General features: G+C 48.9%; 1 protein-coding gene across 1 annotated transcript; it reads right to left on the bottom strand.

The window, feature by feature from the left end:
- Positions 1-250: 250 nt before the first annotated feature.
- On the bottom strand, positions 251-12,746 carry KRT82 (keratin 82). The gene is made up of 9 exons (XM_007949563.2): positions 12,342-12,746; positions 9,795-10,003; positions 7,001-7,061; positions 6,167-6,262; positions 5,392-5,556; positions 2,573-2,698; positions 1,698-1,918; positions 1,053-1,084; positions 251-492 (listed from the first exon to the last, which is right to left on the bottom strand). The coding sequence occupies exons 1-9, from the start codon at positions 12,744-12,746 to the stop codon at positions 251-253; spliced, it is 1,557 nt and encodes a 518-aa protein (XP_007947754.1).
- Positions 12,747-13,812: the final 1,066 nt, after the last annotated feature.

Genomic DNA, 13,812 nt, shown 5'->3' with positions numbered 1-13,812 from the left:
AGGGCTGAACTGTCACCAGTCCAGTCTTTGCATCCTACCCTTACCCTTAGAGACTAAGTCAGCACCTGCACATAACTAAGATATGGGTGGACCTGAGAGGCTGCTCCCAGATAAAACCAGGGGAAATTTGGAATTAATACAGGGAGATGGAGATTTGGGAATACCCTTCTCTTCAGCTCCAATGGGATGCAACATCCAGAGTTAGGGTGGTGGGACCCTGTTCCCTGAGCTTTCAGCCTCTGGGAAGGGACTAACACTTATGGCCAGAGGAGCTGGCCCCAGCCCCTAGCTTCATGCTGGAGCTCCGCCCACTCCCACAGCTCAGCATCCCCTGGGGCTCGCAGGGGATGTAGAGTTCACTGGTTCCCACAATGCTGCAGCCTCCACTGCTCCGCAAGACACTGGTGCCTGCTGGGCAGTACTCCGTCTTCATCATGGGTGTGCTGACTACACAGGGTTCATAGAGGACAGCACCTTTGGAGCTGCTCACAGCTGTGGGAACAGGAAGGGGTGTCCAGTCAGGGCCCTGCACCACCACATGTCACAAAGGGCGTTTGCCCTGAAAAGTTTCAGCCAAGCCATGCCCCCTATTTGCTGCCACTCACCTCTCATGATACCCCCAACACCAGCTACCAATGTCCATGTCTCCCTACTCTGGCCACATAGTGTTTAGAGGTTCCCACGTTCCTTTCCCCAGAGCCTTGGCAAGGCTATTCCTGATATCTGGATCACTTTTATGTTTCTGCTTGTCTTGTCCTTCTTTCTTGAGACTGCTTCGAATTCCCTTTCTTTAGAAAAGTGTCCCCTTGTCAATGTTTCCTTGCAGCTTATAAGCCTTGAAGTACTAAAGCCATTCTGTGTATCTGCTCCTAGTTCTGATACCCAAAAGAGAGCCTGGAGGGAGCATTCCATCAGACAAGGAGCTCCTGACAGACAGGGCTCTTCTTTTGGGGTTGGGGCAGAGGTCTCGACAGGGACAGTGTAGGTTGTGTATGTTAGCCTGATCAACCCCCAAGACCCACCAGCCCTTGAAGCATGGCTCCTCTACTCACAGATATTCACAGGCCCGATACCTTCGCACAGCCTGGGGATAAGAGAAAAAAAAAAAACAAACAAACACAAAGTAACTGCATCAAAGAGAACAAGGCAGGTATGGGTTTGCAACTTTCTTCTCCTGTCCTCACCATACTAGTTGTCATCTAGTTAATGTCAACTCACAGTGATCTTATAGAACAGAGTAGAACTGCCCGTAGTGTTTCCAAGGTTGTAATCTCTATGGAAGCAGACTGCCATATCCTTTTCTTGTGGAGCGGCTGATGGGTTCAAACTGCTAACCTTTTGGTTAGCAGCCGAGTGCTTAACCACTGCACCACCAGGGCTCCTCATAGTGACCCCTCCTTGGGTTTCCGAGGCAGTATCACTACGGAAGTAGGTTGCCCAACCTTCCTTCCAAGGAGTGGCTGGTGCGTTTGAACCGCCAGCCTTCTGGTTAGCAGTCCAAGTGCCTTAGGCACCATGCTACCAGAGCTCCTAGGTGTCCTTACTATGGACCATGCTAATTATGAGGGCTATGGACTGTGTGCAGGTTTGAATTTTCAGTGAGTCTGGGCGCATAGCAGCAGCAGCAGCAACTAGAGGGCTGAGCAGTACACACATTTAATACCCATCCTTGACTAATACGCTCTCCCAGAGCTCACCTGTGCTCTTCACCCTCCAGTAGACGCCTGTAGGTGGCGATCTCGATGTCCAGCCCCAGCTTGGAGTTCATCACCTCCTGGTACTCCTTGAGCAGGCAGGCCATGTCCTGCTTGGCCTTCTGCAGGGCCTCCTCCAGCCCGGCCAGCTTGCACTTGGCGTCGCTGAGGGCTGCCTCGCCCTGCTGCTCTGCCTCAGCTATGGCACCTTCGAGTTTGCAGCGCTGGGGGAAAGGGCACAGAAAAGTGGGATAGGGGCCCCTGGAGTCCAGAGTGGATTCTCAGAAGAGCAGAGGACATGGTGATGGTTATATACTAGACTCAAATCTGCTGTGGGTTTCATTTTAGGCTTGCGACATATAGTTCCTCCACGGAACTGGGAGCAGCTCTCCTGTCTACAACACTTCAAAGGGATCTGAGATTTCCTTCCTGGATATGTTGAGCAATTTTTTGGGGGACTAGTAGATTTTAAGCATTTGGCTGGTCTTCACTAGCCTTGGAGAACAGAGTGGGTCTGGTTTTCTGAACTCCTCAGAGTCACTTTGAATTTCAGGATCAGAAACTTACAGTGTCTTTGGGTTGGAAAGGGCCACGGAGACCATCTTTTCTATACTCCCACTGAGTGAAGACCCTTGCTATTTCATCTTTGACAGTAGGTCAGCTAGCCTGTGTTGGGGACCTCATATTTCTTGAGGCTGCTCATTCTGACTCAGATCAGCTCTTCTGCAGAAAGAGCTCCCTCCCTTCCTGTTAAGCAAGGCAGCACAAGTCTGTTCCCAATTCCACAGCAATGGAAGTGTTGGACCTGCCCCACATGGCCCAGACAGCAGGTCATCCTCCGATGGGTTCTCAAACAGTGAAGTCTACCCCGGCCTTACCTGGGCTTTGACATTCTCAATTTCTTGCTGCAACCGTTGGATCAGCTTGCTCATTTCCAGGACCTCATTCTTGCGGTTGCGGAGGTTGTCACAGTGGTTTCCAGCTGTCATCCTCATCTCCTCATACTGTCAGGACAGAGGAGGTCAGAACCCCAGGCCCCCCCACTATGGCATGTCCTAGCTTCTTCCTCTCTGCCCTGAGTCCCTTCTCCTGTGATCCTAGCTCAGGTGCTGTCTGGATTCTTACAGCTGTTTTGCCCCTGTGTCCTCTCCATTTCTGGCCAATTCCAGTGTCATTCTATGGGCTGTTCCTTATCCTCCCTTCTCACCTTGAAGCCATGCATCTTCAGGCTTGTTAAGTTGTCCTCTAAGGTCCATTACCACCTATTTTCTGCTTAGCTTTTCTGTGTCTCATCGTTTTCTCAATGTTTCATCCTGTTTTCTCTGACCCAGAGCCTAATAGTCTCCCAAAGGTGGCTCTCCCTTTCAGATACCCCTCCAGATCTCAGAAGGAGTTTCTAAGTTCAGCCTGTGATACCTAACTAATGAGAGACTGAGATCAGACTATATATGCCTATTGGGTGAATATGATTTTATGTTTTCTCTCAAAACAATTAAAAATAAAATGCAATATTACATCCTACCATGACTTACCTTTTTTTAAACCTTTGCATTCTGAAAACAATTTCTGTATAGTAAATGTCACAGCTTACAGTTATAAGTCTTTTTTTTTTTTTTTTTAATTGGCTGCTTCTAGATTTCCTGCATATAATAGATAAGAGCGTATTGCATAGAAAACCCCAAATAAGAGTTAATCACAGAGTCACTCTCTGGTTCTTTCATTATTTGATTACTGTGGGAGACCCTGCAGTTACCTAACCAATATCTATTCTCCTCTTCTTCTTAAAAAAGGAACACTACTTTTATTTGGGAGTGGCAATGAGCCCAGATAAGAGAATTATTTCTCAGCCTTCCTTGCAGCTACAGAGTACTTGCAATATAGTTGTCACCAGTGAGAACTATAGACATTGCTGGGTAGGGCTTCCAGGGAAAGTCTGTAAAGTGGAGGCTGACTCAGCTGGCATGTTTCTTCTGCTCTCTCTTCTCCTTCTTCCTGCCTGGAATGAGTATGTGAGATTAGGGGTATTGCAGCCATGTGGGGACATGAGGCGGCTATGAGGATGAGCATATGTGTTAAGGATGATGGAGATGTAGAAGGACCCTCACGTCAGAGAACCACCATGTCATCCCTGGAAATCAATTTCTATACTTCAAGTTATTTTGAGAAAAAAGTAAAAACCTGTTTTAACTATTGTTTGATTTCTGTTCCTCATAGCTAAATTAACAGAGTTGTCTTTCTGATTCTGTCTGACTTAGGAGAGTAGGAAAATGAAATTGTATTCTCTGGGACTACCTGACTCCCAGTGGTCCGGGAAGGCAACCTGAGGAAGGGCCTGTTAGGGTGAAACCTGGCTGTGGATGGATCAGGAGTTAACTCCAGGCCAAGATTTGCTACTTCTGATCACCATGTATCTTTAGAAAATGGATAGAAAATCACTTGGAGCTCTTCCTGAGCAATGAGCAGAAAAAGGTCCGAAGTACTTAGCATAGCTCTGTAGACCTCCTGTGATCTGTCCCTGTACACCTCTTGGCCTGATCTCCTTCATAGAACATCGCACTCCAGGTAACTCAGCCAGGCACTTTCATGCTTCCTTGTCCTGGCTCCTGCTGCTTCTCAGCCTGACCAGCTACCCGCTGTTCTCTGCTTGTTGAATTCCTACTTGTCCGTCAAGCTTCAGATCAAATGGCATTGCCCCTGCCTCTCCAGACACAATTTCTTGCTCTCTCATCATCCGCACAGGCTGCTGCCTGCTGCTAGTTTTAACAATAACTCCATGTGACCTCGTATTTTGTTAGGTTTCCTTCCACACCTCTCCTCCTCCCTGCCCCTAGTCTCCTCGAGGACAGGGATGGTCATATTCTTTCAGGGTCACATTCCTTAACAAGGGCATGCTTCCTTGATCTCCCTGTTTACAGTAACACCCCACACCACCCCCTACCCTTTACCCTGATTTATTGTCCCCATAGCACTTAGTCAGCGACTAACACACATCCATTGCCTTTATTGATTTGGTTTATTGTCTGCCTCTTCTACCTCTAGAATGAAAGTATCTTGAGGCAGGGACTGTGTTTGTTCTGTTTCCTGCTGGCACTCCAGTATCTGGTACTGCACTTGATGGGTGCTCGATAAACAGTTGCTGAATGAATGAGTGAGTGAGTGACTGAATGGACATATGCATGGTGCCTTTCACAGGCAGGGTAGGTGAGACTGAGATGATAATACTGTTAAATTGAATTGCCCTCAGGGGCACCCCTGCCCTCCCAACAAGCCTCTAATTACCTGAGTATGGGTCACCTTAATCACTGTTTCTGTCCCACCATTAGTAACCACCCCATGCCATCAGCCCCTCCTACGCCTTGAAGCCCAGAGCCCTCTTTGCCCTCATCACCAATTACTATTTATTGACTGTTGCTTACAGGCTTGGCATAGAGGTAAATAAAGAACTTCTGGTGCGTCTGCAGGTCAATAAAGCTGGGAGCCCATGGCACCTTGATGACAGGCTTGGTCTGTTTGTGGGTCCCCTCCTACATGCTTTGCAGGGACCTGGCCTGGGATCTGGCAACAACAACAGGGGTTGGAGTTTATGGAGTTCTGTGTGGCTAGGGTACGGCATGTCCCTCATTAACTCCTCACCTGCTTGCTGGAGGAAATGGGTCTGGGGTCACTTCCTATCTACCTCATATTCCCTGAACCTCACCCGGCACTGGTACCAGGCTTCTGCTTCAGCTTTGCTGCGGCTGGCGATGTCATCGTACTGAGCCTTGATATCAGCAATGATGCCATCCACATCCAGCTCCCTGCTATTGTCCATCTTCACAATGACCGAGGTCTCTGAGATCTGAGACTGGAGCAGGCAGATCTCCTGGGGGAGAGCCCCAGGGGAGAATGAGTGAGCTTTTTAGGATAAAACCAAAAACCCAAAGCCACTGCCATCAAGCTGATTCCTACTCATAGTGACCCTCCATTAGGTTCCAAGCATGCAAATCTCTATAGAAGTAGACTGCCTCATCTGTAGTCTGTGGAGCACCTGTGGATTTGAACCACCAACCTTCTGGTTAGCTGAATGCCTTACCCACTATGCCACCAGAGCTCCTTCTGTAGGATAAAGGGGAGGGAAATGGGGGAAGGGATTTGTGAGAAGAAAGCGGGAAACCTGTTTTGACTTTCTGGTAACGGATTTTCCAGATTTAACTTTATTATAGCCATTGTCAGCCAATCAACTTGCTCCTTGTCTCCACCCTCTAGTTAGAACCAGTCTTGTGGAAACTTTCCCAGAGGGATCTGAGAGCCCAGGTCTGAAAGATCTGGGGGTCTCACAGCCTGAAAACCTCCGTCCTCACTGATGTCATTAAGTGCTCACTGTTAAGTCTGCTAGTTTGGAAACATGCCCGTGGGCAGGAGCCTGCCCACCCCATTGCTCCCTTAGGACTGGCACAGACTGACCATCTGGTGGGCAGCCTGGCAGCAAGTACCTCCTCATACAGGCTTCTCAGGAAGTTGACCTCTTGGAGCAGAGCCTCCACATTCGTCTCCAGGTCTGCCTTAATCAGGAAGGCTGTGTCCACATCCTGTGGCAGAGCAGTGAGAGACAGTAACCTGGAGTTGGGGCACTGGCTGTGGTCTGGCTCCCAGCAATCTCTCCTCAGAGGACCACCCTCCACTAGCCAGGGCCCCCTACCAGGCCACGCGGTGGCAGGTGACAGATTCAGGTCCCACCTTACCTCATTTAGACCCACCTTACCTCATTTAGACCCATGGGTCTAAATGAGTGACAGAGCCAAGGCTAGAGTGGGTGTCCCCAGCTCCAGGACTCCAGGTTGTGGCCTGGAGTGCTGATGGGGAAGAATCTGAAGGGAGCAAGGATGTAAAAGGGCCTTGGCAGTGGCTCCTCAGAGCTCACTTTGTGGAGTTAAGGCCTAGAAACATGTGGCTATCTGTGTGAGGGATCATCACAATCATTTTCATCTTGGAGTGCTCCTGTCAGAATGTTTGTTTTGTTTTTGATTTGGGATTAGCCACCTCTCCAGTCTCTTGGGTGGGTGTAGATGCCACCCTTAGCCTGCTTTGGCCCAAGTGAGTTGGGAGGTTGAGGCCAGGTCAATCACTGCCCCTTTGCAAGGGGTAGGAAGAGGCTGTCATCCCCTTTCCAGGGACAGTGGGGCTGGCACGGGCGTCTGAGCAGGGGAAGACCATTTTATAGGGTGGGTAGGCTGCAGACACTTTTGGCTACAGATCAGGGGCTGGTGTCCTAGGCCAGCTGTGCCAGCACAGGGCCTCTGCCTCCACTCTTTCCCATGCCCCCTCACCTTCTTCAAGGCGACAAACTCATTCTCAGCACTAGGTCGCAGGGAGAGCTCCTCTTCATATCTGGAGGGATGGGCAGAAAGAAATGTTTTAGTCAGGCTTGTGGAGTTAGGAAAAGGCATTGGTTCCAGACCTGAGGGAAGGGGCCTTTAGGTTCCACATCTGCCTCTTTCTGGCCGAATGCCCTAAGGGGTCACCAGGTCCAGCGGCCTGCCTCTGGGCGCCTCTAGCCCCTCCTGCCATTCAACACAGATGATTATCATAGCCTCTCATTAACCATTTTTCATGTTGACCCTCTCCCCCCAGTAGCCTATTCTTGTGATGAATCACCCCCTGCTAAGTCTTTCTTTAAGCTACCCCCATTGTATCTTCCTGCTAAGGAAGCCCATTTTATCTGATTACTTCCTCTGGGAAGGTGGAGGAAGGTTGGCTGGCTGCTGGTGGCATAACTCTGTCTCTTTGGACTTGTGCTGAGAGTTGTTTGAGGTCACTAAAATTTTTGGTGGACCTCTTGCCCCCTCTTCACCAGGAGGTTCTGAGCCTGGCCTTGACCTGGCATTTTAGTTGCAGAGGTAGCAATTACCCTCTTTACTGGGCCCATAGAGGCGACCCAGTTATTTCCTAGGCTCCGAGAGTGTTCCTTGGCCTGTATTCACTGCTCCCCAAGGCGAGGAAATCAAGTTCAGGGGTTCCGAATGACTCAGTTTGATGAATGACTTTGAGCCATTAAAAGCTTCACTGCGCTTCCTGACGCCCATCTTTCCTTTTTTCAGCAGAACACCACTGAGGCTCTGACGTTGCCTATTAGAGCCAGATATCCTGGGTTTGAATCCCAGCTCTGTCACTTGATAGTTTTGTGACTTTAGGCAAATTATCTAACCTCTCTGTGGCCCATTTCATCAACTGTAGAATGAGGATAACAGTGTACCTGTTCACAGAGTACCTGCCTTCAAGATCCCAAGCAAATGGCACCTCCTTTAGGACCTTCCTGGGTCCCTTCTGCTCTCTCCCTCCTTTAGGATTCCTCTCCCCCCTGCTCTTTCTCACACTGTAACTGTCTCAGCATGCGTGAGTGGTCCCATTTGCATCACCTACAGACTTCTGCAGGCTAATGTAGCTCACATTTTCTCTCCATCCCTGATTTCTTGCTTCCTGAATCCCTTGCTGTCACAACTAGAAATAATCACTCTCTGCTCTCAGTTCCTACAGTTCTGGACTGGGGCATCTTGCAGGAAGGAGCCAGCCTTTTTCCTCTCTGAATCACCCACACCTCCATCAGAGTCTGGTGTCAGGTAGGCACAGAGTTGACACTTGCCACCTTAGAGTCTCCCACCTGGCTTCACCCTTTGGACCCACATTCTTATCAGTCATTGCTCTCAATCGATTTGTACTTGTTTCTCATCACTAGAAATAGGCCTGGTTCATCCCCTCCCCCACCAAAAAGTGCACTCCCTTGGGACACTGACCCAGGATGAGTCCCCCAGGACCTGTGATAGTGATAGCAATTTGTCTGAGTTTCAACCTCTTGCAGATACTTGATTCTGCTTGCTTGCACATCCTTTATTAACATACACTTATCAACTGCCCTCTCCAGGCTGTGAATCAGATCCTAGAACTTGCCCTTGGGAAGGGCAAGTCTAGCAGGATGGATAAGGTAATCAGGAAGGGCTAGGAGGAGATCTAGGGAGATAGAGCCCTGATAGAGCTGTAGGAACTGAGAGCAGAGAGTGATTATTTCTAGTTGTGACAGCAAGGGATTCAGGAAGCAAGAAATCAGGGATGGAGAGAAAACGTGAGCTACATTAGCCTGCAGAAGTTTGTAGGTGATGCAAATGGTTAAACTATTATCAGGAAGGCGGGCAGTTCAAAACTGCCCAGAGGCTTCTTGGAATTCAGGCCTGTCCGTCTGCTTCTGAAAGATCACAGCTTTGAAAGCCCACAGTTCTACTCTGCACACGTAGGTTTGCCCTGAGTCAGAATCAACTCAAGGGCAACTAACAACAACATATTAGCTTGCAAGTGGTATGAAGAAATGCTTATTAGAGAGAGGGCTTATCAGGTAAAAGGGATAGCAGCAGGAGCAAAAGCTTGGAGGGAGGAAGGTGTGGGAGTCTGGGAACTAGGAAGTAGTTCAGGATCTGCAAAGGGACTGATGTAAGATAGGGCAGGCCAGGTGGTTTGCAGCAGAAATCTGCAGTGGCTGAAATGGCAGGTGGGAGAATTTGGCTTACAGTGAGAGAGAGAATGAGGGCCTTCTTTAGGTGGGGTTGTGGGAAGAGAGATAAAGAGGGAAATATATCATTTCAGAGCTCAATGTACCTCAAGCACAACTACTACCTGTCTGTTAGTAGAGGCTTGCATGTTACTATGATGCTGAACAGATTTCAGCAGAGCTTCCAGACTAAGATGGACTAGGAAGAAAGCCCTGGTGATCCACTTCTGAAAACCAGCCACTGGGAGCCCTGTGGGTCACAATGGCCTGATCTGCAGTCAATCATGGGGATAGTATAGGACCAGGCAGTATTTTGTTCCATTGGGCATGGGGTGGCCATGAGTTGGGGCCAACTCATTGGCAACTAACACCACCACCATGACATAAATGGGCAGTATATAGATGGTCTACCTCTATTATCCCACTTAGTTGTTCTACCTCCTAAGGGACTAAGTTTTAGGCTTTCTATTTTATAGATGGGAAAACAGGTCCTAGGTCCCCAGCTGGCTTGTGATGGTATCTATCAGGCTCCAGAGTTCATGCCTCTTTCACCCCTCATGGGTGAGTGAGTGGGGCAGACTCACTTTTTCTTGTAGCCCTCCAGCACGTCCTGGAGGCTACAGAGCTCTGACTCCAGCTTTGCTCGATCCCCAGCCACACAATCTAGCTCCCTCCGGAGGGCGCAGATGTAGGTCTCGAAGATGGGCTCTATGTTGCTCTGGCAGCACCTCTGCTGCTGCAGGAAGTTCCATTTGGTCTCCAGCAGCTTGTTCTGCTGCTCCAGGAACCGGACCTGCAGCCAAGAATGTGATGTCACTAGGCAGCAGGAACCCTGGGGACTGTGGCTTGGAGGGAGAGAGTAGATGGTGGTAGGGAAGTGGGAAAGGGTTGTGCCTTTTCTCCCAACACATCATTACCAATGTGCTAGAATATGTAAAGACTACAGTCTCTGTGTATACTGATTTCTTAGGATATTTGCCTCAGTGTCTACCCTGCCTGAAGTTATAGGACCCCCCGCCTTCCATTCAGGGGTTGCATGTTGTAGTAGAAATGGTACAGTCCCAAGATGCCTCGGGCAGTTCCAAGTTCCAGTCCTGCTTACCTGTCTCTCACTAGCCTTGTGATTTTGACCAAGCCATTCCATCCCTTCAGGACTTGCTTTGCTTCCTACAACTCCTATTGGAGGTCCCGTGTGACAGAGCACTTTGTAAATTTTCATACTAATGTAAAATGGTAATATACTTGGGAGTATGGTCTTGCTTTTATTACAGCCCAGGAACACTCAAGGGGGGAAGATCAGATCAAAAGTTTTGTCCTAAGACTCTAAACTCTTCACCTATTCTGCTGCATCCTGCATGACTGTGTCCAAAAAATGCCAAGGTCACAGTAAATAGGAAGCTGTTGGCCCACTACCTTCATTTTTGTGGATTAGGAAAAACTGACTGAGTTGGTCATGACCATTGGCAAAGGAAGCACATTCTCCATAAAGTACGTTGTCTCCCAAGAAAACAGAAGAATTAATGTTACCCTGCTTCTCATCAACACCCATCACCGGAGGCTTCCACCCTTACAGATGTGATTGTGACATTGTTGACCATCAAGGCCCATGTCGTGGAATGAGTTTACAACCAGAATTTAATAAGCTTTAAAAAGAAAACTATAAGTGTAACAGTCACCATTTGACTAAAATGAATTCCTTTTTAAAACACTTTTGCATATGTTACCTCCTTTGATTCCCCCCTTTGTCTCCCACAGTAGGGTCATTGAGACTGAAAGGAGAGTGGCTTGCTTGCATGAGGCTTTCAGGGTAACAGGGGAGAGAGAGCCAGCACTAGGGGCCAGGTCTTCTCTGTGAACCTTGGGGTTACCAGAAACACCGGCTCATCCCCTAGCTTGTTTCCTGATCCCGAGAGCTTCCCTTGGGGTATAGGACAGCTGAGGAGTGTCAGGCAGGCTTGGTACCTTCTAAAAGCAGTATGTTGCCCTTCCCATAGCCTTTCAGAGCTGTGGCTCTGCTCTGGTTACCTACTGCCACTCTGACGAATATATACCACAAATGGGATGTCCTTAACAAACAGGAATTTATTCTTTTACAGTTCGGGAGGTTAGAAGTCCATGTTCAAAGTGCCAGGCTCTAGGGGCTGGGTGAAAGCCCCTTGACCTTGGACTTTACTTAGCTCTGCCTCCTACTCCTGGCCCACTGAAGTTAGAGGCTTTTCTTCATTCAGGCAGTTACTGGCTGCTAAGGCTAACAAGTCCAAGGTCAACAAATAAAATGGCACAGTCCCTATGTTATCAAACCACACGGCAGGCCATTAATTCAAGTCCATTGTAAGTCCCAAGGTCAGCAGAACATGGCAGGCTGCTGAACAAAATGACATGGCTACATGCAGGGTTCAAGCATGCCATAAGCTAGAGACTATCCCGAGGCTTCTCCTTATATACAGGAAGCAGACCACATCCCAAAGGCAGCTACTCAGCTGCTTGTGGTAGATCCCACCATGGAGTTGATTGCCAGTCTCATCATGGGGAATAAATACCAGCAGTTGCCCAGCTGCTCAACCAGGCCCAGCCAAGTTGACACACAAACTGAACTACCACAAGCTCTGAGATTTAGAGACCTAGGTGATGGTCACCTTGTGTCCCTATCTCAGACTACTCAAACTTCTGCTCATCCAATGCCTAAGCTGGTGACAAATTCTGGCATCAAAGAACCTATTACCACAGCCAGGCCCAAGGGTCTCAACCCAGGTCAAACACCCAGAATGTGACTCTATTTTAAAAGTCTCGTGAGGAATGACAATTCTCTGCCTCTTTGGTAATTCCTTTCCTTACTTTGGAAGTTCCTCTTTTAGTCTAACTTCAGACAGCCTTGATGATTTTATCAGATAATATCCAGAGAGAGAACACATACTTAAAAAAAAAAAAAGGATGAGGTGACAAAATTGTTTTATGTTGAACCTGATCTAACCAGCTTTCAACAATTAGTGATTGTGGACTTAAAGGAGGAGCTAATGGATAAACCGTGGCTTCTTATTGTCATTGTCTTCCTGCTCCCCCTGAACCAGACACTCATGTTCCCTGTCATTCTAATCCTGCAGCCCTGGACCACCTGGGCCCCGGCCTCTTACCTTGTTGATGAAGGATGCAAAGCGATTGTTGAGGCACTTGATCTGCTCCTTCTCATCCCTCTTCACCCTCTGCACAGTTGGATCAATCTCTAACTCGAGTGGCACCAGCAGACTCTCATTGATGGTGACGGGGTTTATGCAAGGAGAAGGCCCACAGGGGCCTCCTGCTCGGTACCCAAAGCTAGGCAGGCAGCACCTAGAGGCAACCCGGGGCCTCCCGAAGCTCACGTTGCACAGGCTCTGTGAGCCGAGGCAGCCCAGGGCTCGGAGGCCCCCGCCACTCCCAGGTCGGCAGTGCCCCTTGCTCACTGCATAATGGGTCACCGTCCGGGGGATGACAGCTGTGAATGAACTAAAGTTCCGACTTCCGCACCTGAAACCTGGCTGGAAAGAGTGGCAAGACATGGCAGAACAGAGAGGCAGAGAGGTGGGAACTTAGGCGGGGAGAATGGGAGTTATGAATTATTAGATCACAGCTTAGCTTTCCCCCTTTTATCTAGCAGGTGAATGGAGGGCTGAGCTGGGCCAAACCCCAAATCACCATTAAATTGGGTTTATAAGCTTGGGATATTGGCAGTTGCTAAGTGCCAGGATGGATAATTAGGGTAGCAAAGAGCAAAGAGGTGAAGCCAGTGGCTATAGCAGGCCGGTCTACAGGAGTCCTTTTTGTTTCCCTTCCTTGTTTATGGTGGGGAGGTAATGAAAGGGGTCAACCAGACAGATGCATTTGGCATGTCAGTAGCTCAGCCTCAAGGAACGGGAGAGTTGGAACTTTGTACTGTTTCATAGGAGGGGAGGGAGAAGTATGAATTATATACCTTGACTCTCTTGGGATTACAGGGCAAATTAGAGAGGCTTAAGGATGCTCTATTTTCCCAAGGCTGTTTTTATGTTTTTCTAAGTATGCACCAGACCTAAGTGGACTCCATGGACTCCTAGGTTATCCTTGAGGTTCCAAGGGAGCAAAAGTTTTGGGATGGGAGAAGACTTCCTACAGCAGGCTAGACCTTCCCCTCCTCAGGAAGGTGGGGTCCTGCCTCTGGCTGAGCTACCCTCTTTCCCATCAGGGCTCCTGAGGGCAGCCAGGCTCCAGGCATTGACTTTTCTCTCTGGAGCCATTTAGTAAAAAAGGGGTACAGGGGACTCAAGTGAAGGTGCTTTGTGCTTAAGGGAGGCGAGAAAGGCACATTCTTCCTCCCCAAGGCTATTTGGGCCACTCCAACTTAGGTACTGATTTCATCCATTAGCGCTGGGGTTCCAATTCCATCATGTTCCTTTTCCTTCCTTCCCAGGCCTTTCTGAGTCTTCCTGAGGTGGACAGAGCCTGCTGTAGCCTGAGGACATCTCTGGTGACAGCCAATGCGCTCAGGGATTTTTCAGGTGGATGCAGGATACAAGCTTTCCCCCCAAGCATCTGGGTCACAGACACAACCATTTGGAGGTGCTTAAAGTCCCTTTCTATTTTTCTTTC

Source organism: Orycteropus afer, unplaced genomic scaffold (genome assembly GCF_000298275.1).
Source record: "Orycteropus afer afer isolate SDZICR_OR568_19922 unplaced genomic scaffold, OryAfe1.0 scaffold00247, whole genome shotgun sequence".
Taxonomy (NCBI): domain Eukaryota; kingdom Metazoa; phylum Chordata; class Mammalia; order Tubulidentata; family Orycteropodidae; genus Orycteropus; species Orycteropus afer.
This window is presented reverse-complemented; position numbering and strand designations above follow the sequence as displayed.

Coding starts and splice junctions, on each gene's coding strand:
- KRT82 (XM_007949563.2), bottom strand. CDS start 12,746: ATGTCTTGCCACTCTTTCCAGCCAGGTTTCAGGTGCGGAAGTCGGAAC. Junction 2,699..5,391: donor AAGCCTGGTACCAGTGCCGG/GTGAGGTTCAGG, acceptor CTGTCCTGACAG/TATGAGGAGATGAGGATGAC. Junction 1,085..1,697: donor CTGGAGGGTGAAGAGCACAG/GTGAGCTCTGGG, acceptor TCTTATCCCCAG/GCTGTGCGAAGGTATCGGGC.